At 36.6% G+C, this 21,683-nt stretch overlaps 1 protein-coding gene across 1 annotated transcript in view; it reads right to left on the reverse strand.

Moving 5' to 3' along the window:
* Window positions 1-3,880: 3,880 nt before the first annotated feature.
* The window catches only part of elfn1a (extracellular leucine-rich repeat and fibronectin type III domain containing 1a), an 81,287-nt gene continuing 63,484 nt past the window's right edge, over window positions 3,881-21,683 (reverse strand). The window contains exon 3 of the mRNA XM_017433498.3: window positions 3,881-11,317. Within this exon, the coding sequence (XP_017288987.1) occupies window positions 8,582-10,948 (2,367 nt within the window). The 5' untranslated portion in view covers window positions 10,949-11,317 and the 3' untranslated portion in view covers window positions 3,881-8,581. The remainder of the gene's footprint in view (window positions 11,318-21,683) is intronic.

A 21,683-nucleotide genomic window follows, 5' to 3' on the forward strand; every position in this document is an offset into this window, starting at 1 on the left:
CTTGTGTTTATTTACCTGGTACAAGCCAGAAACTTACCTGGTAAGTATTCAGTACATACCAGGCTGTATTATATATTGCTACCAGATAAGTACCCAGTACATACCCTCTAAGTACACTGTACATACCAAGTAAGTATTTGGTATGTACCAGGTAATTATCAGTTACATACCCTGTAAGTACTGAGTAACAAGTGACTTCAGAGTACAGCCTGGTTGTCATAGGTACCCAGTAAAATCCAGGTAAATATTCAGGATGTACCAGGTCAGGTAAGTACCAGGTACATACTAGGTAAATACTCAGTGTGAACTTTGTAAATACAGGATAACAAGTTATTTCATATTACAGCTCGGTTCTCCTAAGTACCAGTTATGTACACGTTAAGTACCTAGTATGTACCAGATAAGAACCTGGTACATACAAGTTAAACACCAGGTACATACCCGGTTTGTAGCAGGTAAGTACAGGGTAATGAATCACTGGAAAATATTTTAAACATGTTATTTATAGCAACTAGAGATAAACTTTTAAAATACATTCAAAGGTCACACAGGTGCTTCTACGTCCTCTAGCTCTGGAGATGAGGCCCCTCAGAGCAAAGCGGAGCGTAAACATTAGCTGAAGGTCAAGCTCCTCGTCCACAGGTTAAACAAGATAATACAGCAGAGCTGCTTCCGCTGCTGTGGCAGCGTTCACTTTGAAAGACAAGTGCGTATTCTCAAAGGTGCAAACACAGTTTATCATTTAAACCCTTTTCTCTTTTCTGGGGTTTAATCGTGTGTCCTTATTGAGATGATTTTGAAGGTTCCATTTAGAAATGTACTTTTTGTTTCTGTGAAATATTTTGAAGGGAAGTTTTGAAAGATATGTATGTGGAGATGATAGGAAAAGTAAAGTCAATTTTTTCCTCCCTCTGAAATGCTCTTTTATTGCTGCAAGCCAGATCTGAGATAGAAAATATGCCTGTCAGTTTTGGGACAGTCTAGTTGCCACTGGCATATAGCTCATTTTATTTACCTGTATGGGAAACATATCTTTTCCTTAAGTGACCTGTAACAATTTTCTCTCATTTCAGTGTTTAAGTTTAAGAGATATTTTTAGTGTCTTTACATTTTATTTCAATATATTTAGGTTTCAACACCTTTCTTTCTTATTTTGAGTGTTTTTTCTTTTTCTAAAGAAATTCATGTTTTTGGAACTAATGCCACCTAAGTAAAACATCAAAATTAGCTGCTAATCAGCACTTTTACTTAATATGTTGAAAGGAAATGCACTTACCCAGTCTAATGTGTGTTCAAGAGAGTCCCTACCTCTGATTTGAGTAGTAAGCAAATTTATAAAGGGGGGAAATAATTAAAGCCTAAGAGCTTTTCATCTTCCACAAGAATGAAAACCAGCTTTTTTACTTCATCTTTCTCATGTTTTTTTCTCTGCTATGATCAGATGAGTCTTTGTTTAGCAGGGGAATAAAAAGAAGAGGAAGAGAGCTGAAGATGTGTAGAGGAGACAGTTGGCTCATTATCGCCAGAAGCAAAAATTCTGTGAACAAAAGTCATGTGGTTTGTGTGGGCACATGTCTTCTAGTGGATGCTTTGATTTCCCTTCTTTTTTATATAAAAACGAGCTGTTTAGTCTGTCCTGTTCTGCATGGAGTTTGTTAAGCAGTCCCCCCTCTCTTCACTGTTGACTGGTGATCCCTGTGACCGGCGCCTGCACAGCGTTCATTTGGAGGATTGTTCACCTGCTCTGCCTGGAGATCACCAGAGTGGCTGTGCTGTGAATTAGCAACTGGGCTCTGGGAAGCATTTCTCAGCAAATATTGCTTTTACTAAGAATAAAGTGTTTTGGCTCACCAATACAAAGGAGTTCATAAATTACATAGTTCAACACCTTTTTGGTTAAGTATGACAGACACAATGCTATTTCATGAACTACAAGCAGAGGAAAGAAGCACAATAAATCATTAACTGTGTTTGAACAAGCCACTGGATATCAGCTGTGAACAAAACCCTCCAACCGTTTGCTGAAAAAAAGCTTTTGTAAATATGTTGTTCTATAGATGTTATGATGGAGCCACTCAGTGTTCACAATATGCATTCAGATCCCTTTAAAGATTTACAAGAGCAGCACAAACAAGAAAAAAAAGGTATACTTAAATTGGCCAAGCTGCAACACTGGCTGCTGTAGCATGATCTTCCCCAAACTTTTTTTCGCACGTATGAACTGCTCCAGAAACATCCCAGGTTCTGACCTGGTAGAAGAGACCCTCCTTGGATGCAATCATCTCTCCCAGGTGGCAAGCAGTAAAAGCCGTGGTCTCGACTTACCACCAGTTGATCTTTGGCCACATCCTCCGAGCTGTTCCAGTTTCCCCTAGGAGTACCGCCTGAAGGAGGTAAAGAGCGAGAAAAACACTGCCTGCCAGCTTCGAACCACGTGGGAGCACAATTTACGTCTTATCTCAGTGATTAAGCTGAGTAAACTTAATTTTGGTTTTGCTAAAAAATTTTGCTCTGATGTCAAGTTTGACTATTTCACCACTTCTCGTTTTTTTTTTCTTCTTAGACACAAGTCATAAGGCGGCTGAACAGAGGTCAAAGATGAGACTTAAGTTTTAACTTTAAAAGGCAACACATTTTTGCAGTTCTTTGTTTTAAAAACAAAAAAAATAAATATTAAAAGAAATGGTTATGTTTTAGGTTAAACACTGAAGTTAAAAACCTCAGTTTTCACATGGGAATCCTGACAAAGCTACAAAATTTTCAGCTGTTGAAAAGAGAAAAGACTTGGTCAAGAATGCCTTGACAGCTTGTTTTCATCACTGATGAACAGCTATTTCTCTGTAGTATAAACATAGTTTTTGACTGCTTGTTGGTCTGGAAATGACCAGAACACCAAAGTCATTTCAGGTTCTATAAAACTAAAACAATAACTTTGCTCCTGCTTGCACACAGAGGTCATCAGTTAACAGATTCATTATTCTGCTGCAGACAAGTTGCAGGTAACTTCTGTAGATAAAAGACAAATCTGTGCATATATAATCATCTATATATGACACTATGATTTATAGTTTTTATCTGTTACCACTATTAACTTAAAACGTTTAAAACTCTCTCATGCAAATGGATCAGACAGACTAAGTGACAGTGTTGAAGCAGAACAAATTTAAGACCAAATGGTCCTTTGTGCTGTAGTGATCCTAAATTATTGTGGCCAATGTCGTCATGATTCTTCCTGGTCCTGATGTGGTCTGAGAACACAAAATTTTAATTATCAATATGTTTTAAATTCATAGTTTTGTCTTGATTTGATCATAGCATTTTTTTTCAGATCAAACTTTTTGCTGAACTATATTTAACTGCAAATGGATGAATGTAAACACTTTCTTTCAGACAAACTGCCCTGTTATGTCTTCATCTGAAGTTTATGAGCTTCTTTCATCACCCTCCAAAGCAGCTTCATATGATTTTAGTCTGATAATTATACCAGCTATTTGAGCTTTGATCTTTGGAGCAGATCTCTTTTTAGAGCCAACTGTAAATGCTCTCCTCCTCTTAGTCGATCGCCCATATCCAATTAGGCACTGAATTTGACAAGAGCTGGCTGAGGAACTTTGGTGTTTCCTCTTTTCAAATACTTTAAACTCAGGTCTGAGTTCTGCAGACAGCTGATTAATGCACTCTGCCGTGTCCAAAGATGGAAGGTCTACTGCTGAACTTTGTTGAAAAGATGACGAAAGGAGTTTTAACATGAAAACAGAAATTTGTTCATTTGTCCTTAAACCATTGTATCTATGGACACAATTTTACATTTTTTAACACTGACATGACTCTGAGGAAGAGAAATCATCAAACAACCTGCTCAGGAATTAGACACACTATGTTTCGTGTGAAGTTGCTTTTTTGTGTTGCTCAAAACATTTTATTTAGGATAAACTAAACCTTTGGCTGAAATAAGTAGACCTGAGATACACAAAGCTTAGTCTTGTCTTCCCAATATAGAATTCAAAGCTTTGAGCTCTGGCCAGTTGATAATTCCTCAGTAAAGGTCTTCTGGCAGAAAGGAAGCAATGAAATTAAAATAACAAACACACAAACATACAGAAGTCCCCCAAGCTCTGAGGTCAGTGCTTCAACCATTCGAAGACTACAGGAGAAGCAAAATGAGTTTTTATGTTGATTTTCAGGCTTCTAAAACAAGTTTCTTTTTAAAAAATGCCATACTGGTGTGAAGTATGGTACTGGTGTAGAGGTTTAATATAAGCTAATGTACAACTCTTTCACACCTGTTTGACATTTTTGAGAAAGAATTGCTTTAGAAGCCTGAAAAACGAGGCTAATGGTTAGCCATCATTTGGTATTATTTGACTGATAGCTATTTGACAGAACGTCACTTCAAAATATCCAAACTATCCTTTTAAGGCTTTAAATGACAGTGAAAAGAGTAAAAACATAGGGTGTCCATTGGCAGTACAATTTGTAACATGACAAAAAAAAGTTTTAAAATATAAAGGTAAAAAGAAAAACAGCTTAGTAACTCCAGGTGTGTGAATTTTTGATTTTATGTAATTTCATGAAACCAACTTTTTTGGTTTACGTTTCTTAAAAGTACAAATAGCAGCTTACATCTCATGCAATGGAAACTTACTGGACACTTCAGTAAAACATTAAATAACTGGAGTTAAGTGAAGTCTAAAGTGATACTACTGCAAAAATTTATAATAAAGATACTGATTTTAGGCTGTATGTGCACCCTTGACTTTATTTCACAGTACTTTGTCTGAAAGCAGATAACATAGTATTAAGAATTGAAAAAAAAAAAAAAAACACAAACATTTTGTGCTCTTGTTTGTTCTGATGCACTCAAACAACTGTCGATCTCTCTAAATGGTTTCCCAACACTTAAAATTCTAATTAGACACAGAAGTGCTACAATATGCAGTATAAAAAAACATGGTTCTAAAAGGCTAAATAAACTAGAACCCTGACAGCTCTCAGAAGATATTGAAATGCCTTTACAAAAATAATAAATGAATAATGAACAACATTTTCAACAAGTAAAATGAAACTTTACACTTTTACCCAAATCCCAAAAAATTTTAAGGCGGTTGAAACACTGAGTTAGAAAACCCAGTTAACACTTAACAAGGTGCTTACATAAGACATTCACATCAGGCTCATGAATGTTTCATCTCACATTAAAATATAATAACAATGTCATGACACGGTTACATGAGATGAAATAATATTATGAAATAAAATAGACATGAGTAATCAAATACTTCCTTTTTACACACAATGAACACTCAAAATAAATGTCACCAGATAAATTCATTTTCTCAGGTCAGTATTTGATTTCAAACATACATTAAATACATATTTCTGCCAAGCTGTCATCGTTTTATTCTTGAAAGGTTAAATAGTCGATATATCACAAAATGGAAACTACCACAACCTAATGGCACTCCTTCAGCAGCAGAGTTGAGAGATAATGTGGATTTTCTTCGATAAAATACAGGAAGAATAAACTGGAACCAATGTTTTCCCCCGTCTCACATAAAAAACACAGCATTTTTTATCTGGAGTTTCATCTTTCAATTTGGTGCCAGCTAAAAAGGATTTCTGGAAAACCTGGAGTATGTTTTGTTTCATACAGAACAATAAAAGATCTAATTTGATTATTTGAGCAAACAAAACAAAAGCAGCACAGTGTTGCCTCACAGTGAGAAGGTCTCTGCTTCAAATCTCAGCTGCGCAGGCTTATTACTACATTTTCTCCGATTACTCCAGTTTCCTGGAGTCCAAAAACATGCATTTTAATTGAATAAGTATAAATAGACTGTTGTAATTGCGTCAAAAAAAAAAAAGAAGCAAATTTATGTTTGCCAGGTGGAGAGGTTATTAAATCATATAGAGTGGAAAGACGTGTAGAGAAATTCTTCTATTAGAGCACCAAAAGATAAGATTAAGGCCCCAACTACACTGCTCCTGATTCCGAAACAAAATTAAACAGAAATCTTTTCCTCCATTTGATTAAAAACAACATATCTGTTCAGAAGAGAAGCAGAAATTCCAACAAAAATGCTGGAATGGCAATGCTCTGCCAGTAGGTGGTGAGAACGTCGACATTAACAGAAAATGAAATTACAACAGGAAAACATTTTGAGCAAAACTATTCTCCTTAAACAGTTGTTACTTTAGTTTTCCATTTTGGTATTGTTTAATATTTTATCTCAATACTGACTACTTCAGCACACAATCAGAATTTATTAAAGAAGTCTTTACAGATGTACAAAAAACAGTATTATACTATTAATTATTATACTATTGTGGTTGGGGTTTCCAGTTCACAAAGTAATAACAGGTATGTGCAAAAAAGGATGTTTCTGAAAGTTCCACATCTAAAACAGAATTCTCAGAATCTCTTCTTGGAAAATTTGCTTTTAAAAAATGTCTGTTTTCTTACTATAAACGCTGTTTACATGTGGATGAGAGGTTCAAACGCAGCAGAGAAAGTTTGCTTTGCCAGATATTCATATTAGTGCAAATAGGGTCTAAATAAAAGGAGGTAGATGCGAAAAAGATCTATTTTGAGAATGATTTTACCACTTAGATAATTAGATGAAGTAAACTAGTGTTATATTTAAGTAGGAGAACAATTTCCGAATGGCTTTCTTTGATGTAAAGCTTGAGTTGTTTTGTGTAATCATTTTGTGGTATTATCTACAGTACTGTAATGGGTCCAAACTGATGAACTGACACCAACTTTTATCTTTAAGTACAGCAATTATATTTACATTTAAATTGACAAATGGTTAAAAGTGCACATTATCTTATTTTTCATTTCTAGTTTTAACAAGTTGTTGCTTTACTAAATAACTGTGTTTTAATAAATCACAAATAATAATCTGATTTTGCAGGTATGACTATTAAAAATGAGTCAAGTTCTAGTTCTTTTTTTTTTGTAGAACCAACTCTTATGGAAACAATACCTTTCAACACAATGTATTTCAATGATGTAAAAGTTCATTTAATGAGTAACAAAGTAGATACATATGACTTTTCAGAATTATGTGATGAAACATTATGAGCCTGATTGGAATAAAATATATAAACATCTTACAAAGAAAACACTCTGAATATTAGTTTTACTCAAAAAAAAAAAGAAAAAAAAATCATTATATACAAATTCACAGCCAGTAAGTCAGAGGATTCAGTTTCACATTCGTAAATTTTACTGTAAAATGTTGATGTTTGCCTTGTACTTGGCTTTCTTAATATACAAAATGCTTTAGCAGCCTAAGCAGATAAAAATCACATTAAATCTCTCAACAAGCAGCAAGGCCCATCTGAACAACAAACTACTTTCCTCCATTTGTCTGATCTCACAAAATGCAAAATAGCACATTGGAAGAAATATTGAAGCATCAGAAAAACAGAACTAAAGTCATTAATAGCATGAAAGAAATATGTTATTCAAAATGTACAGAAAAAGCTGCCTTGAACAAATCAGAATTTTATTTGTTACATTCATCTATCTGGCTCAACTGCAAGCCGCAGCCTTTTATGTACTCAAACAACAAGAGCTGCCTTCCCAATGAAAAGGTGATTTATTGTCAACTTTTGTTCATTACAGTATCTTGTTTGTGAATCTGTTCTTCAATTTTCTCTTTTGAGGGAGTAGCTAATAAAATTAATCAATAAAAATTGTATTTACTTCCATGTATATTTCCATATAATCCTTAAATCGTGCAGGCTTATTGTAAACATTTCAGTTTTTCCTACTTTGGTAGTAAAAATGCAAATAGTGGTTTACAAACCGACCAAAAGAACTAATCACTACAGCATGATCTACACTGCATTTTAGCTTGAAAAAAGTATGTCAGGACCCATCTACTGAATACTGCACAGTGTAATACAGGAACTTTAAACTGAATCCATCTGAAATTGTGCAAAAGTAAAAAAAAAAAAAAAATCTAAACAAACTGATGGCTTAAATGTCAAAAGTTCAGACAGCTTTAAAGAAGGACTTGCTCTTCTTCAGTAACCAAGACAATCTTAATGAACAGTAGTCCATTTAAAAAACCTGATTCTTCCACTGATACTTCAACATTTACACAGCAAACATAGCAAATATAGAAACCCATATCTGTACACAGTTTTCAATTAAATATATGTCAGGAGGGAAGAAAAAAAATTCATTCTATTTGCATGGGTTCAGATAGTTCTTCAAAAATATTGAGGTTTCAGTATCTTCATATAGTAGTTTCAAATTACACAACAGCAAATCCACTGTCACAGGACTTGGCCATGCGATACCCAAAAACCTAATATCCATTGTAACATATATCTATATATATATTTATATAATTAATTTGCAATACATTTTTTCCAGATGAATGTTTTACATAATAAGATAAATTTAAAGAATCTTCGTCCCATTTTCTTCACAGTCAACAGAGATTGTAATACACATAAGTGAGTAGTTGATTATAATATTGAAGTATCCAATGAATCTATTGTAAGACAAGGTTCTTGTGTCATTTCAGCAATGTAAGGTCCATTTTAAAAACACCTAGATGGGTTATGATTTATGTTGAGATGAAACACCTTTCCAGTAGTCTAAAATATCATGCAGGTCCTCGTCCTTTGCAAACTGAACTTTCTTACGCAGGGCATGCCCTGCAGCCATGTACTCCTCATCTTTATGCCTTTTCCGGTGGAGTTTGAGTCGCTCCCAGATGCTGTGTGAAGGTTTGCAGTAGTATTCAGGACTAGAGGAGTAGCTTAGATTGTGATATTGAGAGGACATTTGGGAATATGCTAAGTCTCTGGAGCGGGAGTGAGTGAGAGGCTCCAACAACTTGTGACTGTCAGGTCCTTCTAGCTCCTCTATTTGAGCATCGGGATACGAGTGCCGGTGGTCACTGTACTGCCGGATCTTCTCTGCCTCAGCCCTCAGGATGGCAGCAGCAGGTGTTACAGTGATGATGCCCTCACCGGTAGGGGAGGTTTTTTCTATGTACTTGGATTCAGAGCGGTAAGGCCTGGGGCTTCTCATAGGCCCTCCTGTGGCAGTGCTGGGCCTTTTTGGCGAGACATCTGAGCTTCGATGCCTTTGCAGAGAGTGATGGTAGCTGTCCTTATACACTGGAGAAAGAAGGCTGGATTTACCCTGGGGGTGCTCTGATATTAGTACAAGCTGGGGCTCTGCAGTGGACACGGCTCCAGATTTAACCCCTTGAAAAGAGGTGGATTCTGACTTAAGAGCATCTATGCAGTTGTTGATTATCTGGTTAACTTTATCAACTTCTTTTGCGATTGTGGAAATCTCTGCCACTGATCCTTGACTGTTTCCTGCCATTCCCATTTCACACTCCCTGCGCTCATGATGATCCATACTTCGCACATCCATGTAACTTCCCTTAATCATTTTGGGAGTATTGCTTATCTCCTGAAATTTGTACTGCTCCATTTCACTCGCAGTTGGTAAGTATGGCATACGTGCCATGCTCTCTCCGGCCAGCAATTGCTTTTGTGACATTTGAGAAATTGTCCCACCCTCTAGTTCTTGCCCGTACTTTAGTTCCATTATGTTTTTCTTTAGACTTCCTGATTTCTTTTGCTTTTCATCTTGTTGACGCTTTCTTCGCAAGCAATAGTAAACGATCCCCAGAAATATTACCATGCTAAAGAGGCATCCTAAAATCGTCATAATGTAGTGAGTAGCAGTTGCATTGTTTACAACTCTTTCTTTTCCATTCCGAGGTCCAGTAGAGATTGTAAGACAAGTATGGTTGTGTCTAAGGGAATTACGAATTGAAGCGACACAGTATGTGTAGTTGGTGTGGGGTTTAAGGTTCTTTAGTTCAATGTCCTCTTTTGTATCTTTAAGGTTTTGAATATCTGTGAAAAAACTGTTGTTGTAAAGAACCAGAATGTACATCTTCTTGTAAGGATGAGGAATCTGAACAGTAATAGTGGCACCTGTGTTTGTAACTTGCCTCACTTTCATTAGAGGGTTTCCTTGCACCTCATTTTCAGTTGTACTCACGGTTATGTCCTCTGGTTCTGTACCTGAAGGACAATCATCCAACCCACAAAGTGTTGAGTCAGGCGGTAGTATTGTAGACTCAGTGGTTAAAGAGATGAATGGTGTCACGTAGTCATCGGTACACACAGTAGTTAGCATATGAAGTGCATTTCGATATGTTGGATTGTTAGGATTCTGGCTCAGTAAGCTATAACCTGCAACACCACGTGGAGAGTCACACACCATCCGCTCATTTGTCCGGTTTGGGAAACTTGAGAGCCATTTCACAAATCCAAGCAACTCACACGAGCAGTTAAATGGGTTGGTGTACAGCTCACAGGTGGTAAGTTTTGTTAAACTTGTAAATGTGGACCCATCTAACTGCTGTATTCGGTTTATGGAGAGATCAATGTTTTCTATGTTGGGGCATTCCCAAAAGGCATTAGGTGTCACAGTTTCAATCAGGTTTGCCTGGAGGTAGAGGTACTGCAGCTTTCCTAAACCCCGAAGTATCCCCTCTGTCAGGTTCCGTAACTTGTTAAAGCCCATTTGAAGGACTTGCAAGTTAAACTGAGCAGAAAAGGCCCCATCCTCAATGTAGGAGATTTCATTCTTGGTCAGGTTTAGGTAGGTCAAGTTGGCAAAGCGACTGAGGGAAGAATAATGAATGCTTTTGATTTTGTTCTCATTCAGACGAAGGTCCACAATGGTGTTGTTGATATGCTGTGGGATGGCCTCAAAGGGTGGTTGGTTTTGACTGCAAATCGCAAGCCAGACAAAGCCCTTTTCACCTTCAATTAACCAGCAGTCACCACTAACTCTGCCAATATGAGTCAAATATACAATGGCTACAGACCAAAACAAGGCACTCATCACCACGCCTGAGCTGCAGGCCATTGGTGCTTCTCTGAGAGTCATGTGCAGGATTCAAATGAAAGGAGGGTGATCCCAGTGTTGTTTCACTACCTTGATACGATCCTTTTTGTGAATCAGCTGGATGTTCAACTGTTCTCAGGACCAGAGCCGATGCTTTTATTTGTCTTCTCTTCAATGATGGATGAATGATGACGCATATTGTCCCCATGTACCAATCAGATAAATGACTGGTATCTTCCTGTAGTTTCTTTCATTGAGAGTTGCCTGCAGTGAACTTGTGGCGATGTTCAAAAAGAACTTTCATCACCTTAGCTGGTCTTGTGCTTTTTTCCTTATACCCGATCATGATCAAATCGTCCCATCTTCAGTTCTCTCCTTCCTGTGTCTTTTTCATGTCCACAGATGAATAACCTGCAATATGGAGACAAAAAGCACAGAGTTGACTTCATGACCACATAGCTGAGAAACAATGCATTTTAACGTTTCATGTGTTGGTAGTGAAATGCTCTGCTCAAAGTGTGGATTTGTGTTTACTCAAGCCCTTCTTGTTTGCACTCCCCCAATTATTTTGTACACAGTTTAAGAGGTGTTTGCAGTCCCTGTGGCAGACTGCTATTAAGGGAAACTGTTGGCCAATTACCATTTGACAGGTTGAGAAAAGCAAGGTCCCTGTTTTCACACCATTAACCTGAGAACTGTCAAGTGAAGGGCCCATGTTAAGAAGCTGCGTTAAATCACATGCACAGCACCATGTAAAGTGACAGCTTGGATCAATGTATTTAGCATTTTTCTCCAAGAGTCTTTATGCGTAAATTTAAATCTTTTTGAGGACTGGATCACATAAAAGATGGAAGTTGTGTACAAGATGTGATTACTTTACTATCATAAATTTAATTACAATGTTCTGAAATGGGGAACTTTTCAAGAAAGTATTAGGTTCCACTGTGCAAAAATATAATGCACAGCAAAATTTTCAAAACTTCTGATGCTACTTTGTGAATATTTAACTGAGCAGAAGCTGTAGTAATCTTCAAAAAGTATCTAAATTAAAGATGAAAAAAAGTTATACAGTCTCAAAAGCTCTCCTAACTTTTACCAAAGTCTTAGATTTAAATAAATCTGTTAGGCTATTGCTTGTTCATAGTAATCACTGGGAAAGGTTAAGTGATGCCAGGAAGCCTAAAATCATTTTAATCTTCTAACAACAGTCAGAAGCCATCAGCTACTCCAAACAGCTACAAACCTCTGTAAAAATAAAAAAAAAATGTTTGCCCACAACAGTAATAAGAAAATAGTGGTTTCTGGAAGCTGCATCCTCAGCTTATAGTGTGATTCAAAATTAAAAACTGACAAGAATGATAAAGATCTGGAAACCAAGAAAATTGTGCAAAAATACTCAATGAACTGCCAGAGGGACAGTATTTTCTTAAATGTGTTACTTTGCTGCCACATACAGTATTACCTCAATAATTTTTGTCATTTTGATAACAACAGTAATAATATCCTTTCAGGCGGTCTGCTGTGTGTTTTTGAGCCCTCTCTTTTTGTTTGTGCAGATCTGGGTTTTTCAAAGTGTGAGACAGTGAAGCCTTGCTTCAAATATGATTTCAATAAAAGAAAGCACACTTTTTTGTTTCACTTAGTTTTGCTAAACCCCTGGATGCCTATAGAATCATGATATTGTAGGATTCATATAGAGCCAGAGAGTCAAGATAATCATATTGCTGTCTGACATGTCAAGTCCCTTTCTGGATGTGGAAGGGGGGTATTTGAAAAATGTTTTACACTATATTTCATGCAATTTTATGTAGCTCTGGTGAATAGGAACCACTGTGGCTACAGATTGCCTTTTAGTGGATGGTATTTGTTAAAACACATAGAAGAGTGATCTAAAGAAACACATGCAGGAGACACAAAATTAGGCAAAGAACTGTCCATAATGTCAGTTGTTCAGCGAGTACATATCGAGCAGTAACTGTAGCTTTCATTAGAGCTTTTAATTGCTCAAAGGTTATCATAGTGTTATGTGAAGGGAAATGAAAAATACTTTCAGCCTCACAGGTGTGCAGTCAGGAATGAAAGGCTGCAGCCACTGATAATAACATGACATTTGAAGCAATTTACCAAAGTGATATTAACATGCAGAAAAGTGGGTGTTTATACTTAATTGTAAACTGAATTATCTCTTTAGAAGCAGAATAGTTTAACTGTTACTTTAGAAGTTTGCAGTGCATGACACAATTCATTTTTATATCAGTGCAATATCACATATTTATTAGGGCAATTTATAGATGTGTACCACTAAAAATGATCAATTCTTCCCCTGTTAGGAGGCCACTGTGGCCATCTAACAGTGCTGCATTCACTTTTAAAGAAAATTAAAAATGGTTTTGTTTATAGGTTGTTACATCAGAATTACTGTTTGACAACTTCCAGGGTCAGAAGGTGTTTTTTTGTGTTAGAGGACACAACTCTTCACTGCGGGAACAATCAGGCTGCCAGAAGAAAGTGAATATGACAGTCGTGGCAGAGAGAATATACCTCATGTTGAAACCAGAGTCGCCACTCAGGATTTAAAGTCCATTCTTTTTGTCATTTGACCTTTGTGGGAGTTTATCACATTACAGTTACACACATATTGTGGTTTCACATGCTACGATTTGAGAAGTAAAACCTTTTGTCTAACTACTTACTGGTTTTTCAATTCTAAAACGCCTCAACATTGACCCTTTAGAAAAACAGGTGCAATCATTTGCTGCTAATTTGAATGACTATTTATTTAGTTGAATAATTTTGTTTGTAATATTTTGTTAAGTATTTTTTTCTCTAATTTCCAAGTAAAAAAATCCTATTTTTAAACAGTTAAGTAATTGAATGGGTAGTTATTAGGCAACAAAACACTTTTACATCAGAGAACGTCTGCAAGCAATTTTTTTTTTCCTCACTGTTGACATTTTACCTTTCTATTCAATTCCACAATTTTTTGAAATTTGGTTGCTGCAGTATGGTTCAGGTTACATTTTGTATGCTTCACATACATTTGAGTTGATTTACAATGCAAAACTTTGACTAACTCAAAGTTTGTAGCGTCATTCTTCATATTCTGTAAAGCAACTCTCAATATTAGTGTTGATATTTATTCGCACACTCACCTTTTGTTTCTCCAATCTTTCAAATTCAATAAATGAATGTACAGTTCATCAATCTATCTCACTGTGTGTCATAAGCAAAATATTCTGATGAACCCTGATAATACTTAGTTTTCATTTTTTTCTGATTACCACCTGAAGTCAACGTGCAAATGAAGCTACTCTTAAATTATATTATTGTAGAAGTGGATGTTCCAATTTTTACTCAAAACTGCAAAAAGACAGCATTTTAAAATCAAGATAAAAAGCAGTTTCAGTGCATACAAACAGTTTTTATGTCCAGTTCTCCTTGCTTCACGCAGCACCGTGAAATTATCTACAATGAGGCTAAGATAATCAAGTAAAAGCACTGGTCAGCCTTTCAAGTACAGATAAAGTGCAGGAATAAATGCTGCCGTGAATACTGCAACGCATTGCCAAAGGCTGCCATTATAAAACCACCTTCATGATGACAAAAGAGCAGTGGCACCGGAGCACTGAAGAAAAAAACACTCTCAAAGCCCCTGAGAGGAAAGAGGTTCCAAATCAAATGTTCCATGAAATGAATATGAAAAATACAGCTCTGCAGAATATCTGGCCGAGTAAAAGATCTTTAGAGAAAAAGGATGTCTTGTTGCTATTCCTCAGTCTATGACCTTTATTGCAAATACCGCATGGCAGAGACGGAGCTCATCTGACATGGCCTCCGCTCGCTCACAGTGTGACATGATGCTTTTAGCCATTAAATGAAAGTTTAAGTTAAACCTGAGAAGTTCCTCACCTCCCCCTCATTTAGAATGCATAGGCTGTGTTTTGTTTGTCCACAGTGAGTCATTCTTAGTGAGTCACTGTCTCACCACTGAATCTGTTGCACAAATTAGGTAGGAATTGACCCAAATACACAAGCATGCCACCTCTGATGGGTAAAAGCTGTAACTTTTGGGTGGCAAAACAAAGGCTTTGGTGTTAAACATTGTAAAATATTTAATTCCTCCACTTGGGTCCCAACAAATCCACAGCAAATGCCAACAAAAAACAACGCCTGCAGTCTTAAGCTGTTGAGGGATAAACACAGCAACCAGCTACATTAAAATTAATTTTTTGTGCTTCAGTTTCATGCAAATCACACCATACTGTACAGTCAGATCGCAAAATGAGCCCAAGGCAGCCATTGTGTGTGTTGTCTTGTGAAAGCTTAGGTCTATTTGCCACCACAGACCCTCTTTCCATAATGGCAGCAATCTGTATGGTCCAGTGCTAGGCCTTAGTGCAGCAGGCCAGAACACCCAGGGCATCAGAGCTGAGTGTACCCCTATCAGACACAAACAGCTATTCCACAGACTTTTTTCCATTTAGGTTTTATGCACTCTGAAATGAAGGCTTTTCTTTTTCTTTTGCGCTTCTGTGAAGAACCTATTGAAACCCTGCTCTCCAAGAATGATTCAATTGCACCTTTGAACATTTCTGTTTTACTCACTTCAAATTTTCCTAAATGTTCAAATTTTCCTTTTCTCTGCTCTTTGAAAAAGTCACACAAACCTTCAAAGAATTAAAAGAGGAAAAAAAAGGTAAATTGTAACTGGAATAAATAAACTGCAATAGGCGACATATCTAAACAATAAAAAAAAGACTTTGAGGTAAACTAGTGTGTCAAGTGGAAAATGGCCAACAGGCAAAACATCTTACAGGATATTGAAGTGGGTGTAATAATAGTGACAGTTAGGTCAAGTTTATTTTAGGGGAACATCTTATAGCTGCAAAAGTGCTCATAGCTAGTGGGACTCTTTGAACATAATAGCTGCCCTCTCTCCTATAGACCCTCAGGATGTCTGATCCACCATTTGAGTCATAGCTTCAAGGCAAACTTTGACAGACGCCACATGAAGAAAACATTTTGAAAAAATCTGCCCATCCTCTTTAACAAAGAGTTTAGTGTATGCAAACAAACAGCACTGCACCTTAACACCCTTTCTGGCTATCTCTGACTGTTAGTCGCCTCCTGTTTTTTGTCAACGTGCTTGTCCAAAAAACTTCACTCTGCATACTAACACTATTCTTCTGTTCACTCTCCAAGTGTCTACAAAAGCGTGATATCAAAAAATCTGTTTTCACAGTTTAAGGCTTTGCTGTTTCTTGTTTCTCCTTTGCTTTCCTATCTTCTGCTTTGTGACAGTGAAGGTGCCTCAATCTCAGAGGATCCTCCTCATCCATACCAATGACTGCCCTTTATTTGATGTCATTGACAATTCATGCACTTCTTGCTTGGAAAAAAAAAGTTAGAGATGGGAAATTGCAATAGGAGAATCAATTGCATTGAAATGGAAGGATTTCTCTTGGGGAAGGAAAACATTGTGCTCATAGAGGTGTTGAATTGCTTTGGAGAGAGTGAGGACAGGGTCACATCTATACCATAGAATACCAGAGGATATTCAAGTCATACATTAATTACTCTGAAAATATTATTTAGAAGAGAATTGATAGGTCTGTTTTTACTGAATAATATTTGCTAAATGCTATGAATTTTCTCAGTTTCAGGAATTTTGAACCTTGTATGCAAATGTCTATTTTAACTAAACATAATCAAACTTATATGAGATTTATGACATCTCAACGACTGAGTTTCTTAATTTTGTGGAAAACAAACATTTTTACCCACAGAAAAACTTTATTGCTTTCTTGTAAAGCAAGAACTAAAATTGGTTTTCAAAGCATGATTTTTCTTGCTCTAACCCCCTAAGGTGAAAAACAACCTCCTGAGGTTAAAACAACCTCCTGAGGTTGTTTTATTCTCAGGAGGTAACTTTAGGACTCAGAGAGCTCCAGAGTCCTGGGGATGTTATGGATGGTTTATCAGATTGCTAACTAGGAAGTTTGGAGTTAGTGCTTTGGGCTCTTTGTTACAATTCCTTAGTTCTTCCTCAGTTTCTACAGGATAGTGATGGCAGATTATTCTGCTTGTGGATTACAGTGACTATAAAAAGTACTTACCCTCTTGGATGTTTTATGCTTTTATTGCTGTCATAAATTAATCATAGCCATTATAAATTGGCCTTCTTTACAATAAATAAATAAAAAAAGAAAGACAAATGCCAAATCAATGTTAAAGTGAAATCAAATCTACAGAGTAATACCAATTTAATACAAATATGTAATGTTAAATATGTGACTGCATAAATATTCACCCCTGTAAAGTGACTGTCCTAATTCAGGTTACAGAAAAGATTAATGAAAAGTACAAGTGGATACAAAATAATTTCCAAGGCCCTTAACATCCATCATCAAAAATTGTAGAGCAGACCGTCTTCACAGATTGAGAGATTGTACAAGAAGCAACATAATAAGACAGACCACCAAGACACCTGTGAGCACCTATGAGTTCCAGGTTTCTGCAGGTGAGATGTGAGAGACTGAGCTGCAACAACTGTTGCCCAGGTTCTTCACCAGTCTAAGCTTTCTGGGACAGTGGCAAAGAGACTGACACTGTTGAAGAAAACTCATATTGAATCTTCTCTAGAGCCAAGTAGCATGTGGAAGGTCAAGTCCTTCTCATCAGCTGACCCTAGTTTATATTTAATATTTGAGGTGCCAACTGGTTTCCAAGAGTCACAGAGCAGAGAGATACTATTTTAAACAGGCTTATGATCCATCTCAACCAGTGAAACCTTCACCTGATGTATTCATCCAAATGCATGATTCAGTCTCAGTTTCTTCCTGGGGTTCCTGCTGAAGAATTTCAGTACCAGAGTAGAGTCTTACATCTCTGCCCTCAGCTTTCAAGAATCTACCCAAAATTATCTTACTTTCTGCCACCTCAAACACTCTGTTTATTTATCTCATTTAATATTGATTCATGTAACAAAACCATAACTGTTAAAGAGAAAAAAAATGGAAAAGAACATAGTTAAACTATTTTTGTGTGTGTGTCAATTCCTTGTTACCTAGGGCTTCATGTGTATTAATGTTTTGTAGAAATAAATACAGGACAAGTAATCCTACTGCTACCAATTAGTACTGGTCCATGGTAATCAAGTCCAAATTAGCATCAAGATAATAAGTATTGCTGAAGAGCTGGCCTATCTCAATTAATACTGGTGATACATTAGTTCTAAATGTCAAATAACGGACCTCTTTTGGATAATTAAGACCTTGAGAGCAAAGGTTTGTCTGATACAAATGTATCCTCAGGCATTCTGAATTTAAAAGTGTCTTTTGGACCATGTCAGCCTATTCACTACTTGGTATTCCACCCAGGTGTCATACTTTGTAAAACTTTAAATGACTTACGGCCTCTTGTAAATTCCCGATATATCTCTTTATTGTTCTTTATTGTATCAAGAGTTCTTCAGCAGGCTCACGACCTAGTACGATTCAAGCTCAGACAAGTGCAAAAAAAATCTCATTACGAACTAAAAGCTCCACTTCAGGTGACACCTCTTATAAAGATGATAAGCCATGGAGAATGGCATGGAATCACACTGCACTGATGGAAAAAGATGTGGCAGTGAAACCTGGCAGGAGAATTAAAGCAGCTGAGCACAATCGTTAGCAGAAAACCAGAGAATAGTCCATCTTGCTTTGCTCTCTACAACACCTTCTTAACATTTCTGTGTTGATCTCTGTACTGTACTGACTCAAAAAATGGCATTCTATAATAAAACCATAACAGTTCAGCTCTACAGGATGCATACTAAACAGGAGAAAAGCAAGAGGAATATAGAGAGCATTTATCAAAAGGACAGGAGCAAAGTGGAGTTTAATTTAATTCGGTATGTTTGAGAGTAAGCTACAACTTGGAATAACACCTGAAGGTTTAAACACAATTTTCCAGGCCATCAACTGACTATCAACTTGCCACGTTATTTTGCCCCTTCGAGCCAAACCGTCTGCCAGCAATGTCTGCAGCTGCTGACTCATGACATATTGAACCAAAGTAGGAGCTCCTGCGTAGCGCTGAGCGTGACAGAAAGTTAAGGGGGGTTCAGTCTAGGAGGATTTAAATGGACTTCGAATAATGTGAAGGCATTACTTCCCCTATGGTTTCAATATCTAATTGTTAGCAAAGTGATAAAGTTCACATATGCTGACTAAAACTGCGATAAGACTGCCATCCTTATCTTTGTCAATTACCTTCCCGTGCTCAGTCAAGGTTTCTCCACCAATTAACCTTCAGAAAGAGACTGGAGCTAATTCAATTAAACTGGACTCCAGGACCATGCTTCTGACTGACAGCTCCCCCTCCCTCAGCGTTCTGACTGAAAGGCTGTGGACAGAAACATTTCCTGTGCTTATACTTTATATCTGGCCGATCCAGAAGAACTGTCTGAAACATTTAGGATAAGGACATTATCACACAGATTAGTTTAAAAAGACAATGTGAGACAACTTATTTTTGAATATGTTATAATGAGAAGAGATAGTCTGATTTACTTTCAGTTTTACAGTTTGACTCAGATATAGATTTTTCATCTGAATTGAATTTTCAACAGCAAGTCACTCAACAGCAGCTCTGTGGCATGTTTAATAACCTTTCAGCGAGCGGTGCAGTTAAACAGATGGTGGTTCTTGACAGCAACTAGGAACATCAGTGACAGATTAATTAAACAGATGTTGTATTTTGCTACACAAATGTATGTGTGTGTAGAGCTGATGCCTAGGGAAGATCAGCTGGTGATTTATTTGATTTGGTGGGAATAATCTCTTCATACTTGAACCTCTACAAGGTGAGCTCTTGCTTTTAGAAAAGGCTATTACAGTTGGAGAAGGTGACAGGAAGTAAAATCAATTGGTGCTAGCCAGGATGTTAGAAAAGTCTGGCTTGTGTTGCAATTCGATCCATCTACAGTGACTACAGAAGTGAAGGGGAACACCACGGAGGCAAATGGAAACAAGCCCTTTGTGTGATAGCTTTGCAGCCAAAATAAAAGTGTATTTGTTTTCAGTAGAAAAGTTATTGTTTCTGACAGAGCAAATTTGCGCAGGCTTAATACAGGTCAGAGGATGCAACCGAGGGCTTGTGTTTGACTATTAAAGAAGAGAAAGGGAGCAGTGGTCTACTAAAAAAGCAAGGTGGACTTCTCAACAGGATATGATAGGTTCACTAAGGTTCACTATGCAAGAAAGCTTTTAGAAATGAACTGCTAAATGTTTTAAAAGTTGATGGAATTATCAAAACATTATCAATGGAACCAATTTAAATTAAATGGCACAAAAACCCTACAAGAAAATAGTATTAACCTGCTGGCTTTGAAATTTTGTTTCTACACAAGTGATAAGTATTTTAATGCCAAGTTAACAAATACATCTTTAGACAGAGATTGCTTTATTTCTCACAAATAATTACATTTCGTACATGTGTCACATGTCCGTAAGATATTAAAATAAAGTAATAATTTTATTTCTTTATGCACTGTAATTTATTTTTTTTTAAAGTGAATGTATTCTACCTTTTTGTTGTCCTGTTCAAACAACTGCCATCATGCTGTTGAATAAATGCACATTTCTGTTTAAAGTAAGAAAGAAATTCTTAATAAAGTAAAAGTTGGACATCTGATTTATACCTATTGGATCTGTAACCTTTGCAGCGCAAAATGTTTCATCAATACTGAGTCCTAATCAGAGCCAAAAAAGGATCAAAGCTGGAAACAGACACATTAGAGCCAAGATAAATATACATTTTCTTACAGATGGTGCAGAAAGTATACCTCAATATAAATTATTGAACAAAAACAAAGCAAAAGCCTCACTTAATTTCTAAAAAATCTCTTCCAAGCTGATAGAATCGGCCTCGGCACAAGTAACTTGCTTTATTTGTTTTTTGCATGACTTTATCAGTCATTCACAATGTTGTGAAGGAATTTTGGCCTCCAATCTTTACAACTTTGGTTCAGGTCACTGAGGTTGTAGCATTCATTTATACACAGCTTTTACAAGGTCCCACCACAGCATTTGAGCCAGTCTTTGGACATTTTTATTTTGCCAGCATCTTCATTTGTTTCTTTCTCAGCCAGTCTGGTGTGGATTCACTGGTGTGCTTGGAATCATTGACCTGTTACATGGCCCAATTTCAACCAAGCTTCAGCTGCTGAACAGATGGCCTATCATTTGACTCTGAGATATTTTGGCATACAGAGAAGTTCACGGTCAATACAATAATAAAAAAAAAAAACCTGCCAAAAACTGGTGCTTTAATAGATGTGCTCACAGTTTTTTTCACCCCAGATGTGTTGATGATCAGTTAATCAAGAACTTTTGATTAACGCCCCCTGGCTGCTATTTTCTGTATTTCAAACTCTGCTTCTGCGTTTTGTCTCACTCATTTTTTTATTAAATAAATAATGACAGTGTTGTATGTCATGTTGTATTGTTCATTTTAGATTGTATCTATACAGGTGCTGGTCATAAAATTAGAATATCATGAAAAAGTAGATTGATTTCAGTAATTCCATTTAAAAAGTGAAACTTGTATATTATATTCATACATTACATACAAACTCATATATTTCGAATGTTTATTTCGTTTAATTTTGATGATTACAAATGACAACAAATGAAAATCTCAAATTCATCATATCAGAAAATTAGAATATTACTGAAGACCAATAAAAACAAAGGATTTATAGAAATGTTGGCCAACTGAAAAGTATGAACAT

Source organism: Kryptolebias marmoratus, linkage group LG12, assembly GCF_001649575.2.
Source record: "Kryptolebias marmoratus isolate JLee-2015 linkage group LG12, ASM164957v2, whole genome shotgun sequence".
NCBI classification, from domain to species: Eukaryota; Metazoa; Chordata; class Actinopteri; order Cyprinodontiformes; family Rivulidae; genus Kryptolebias; species Kryptolebias marmoratus.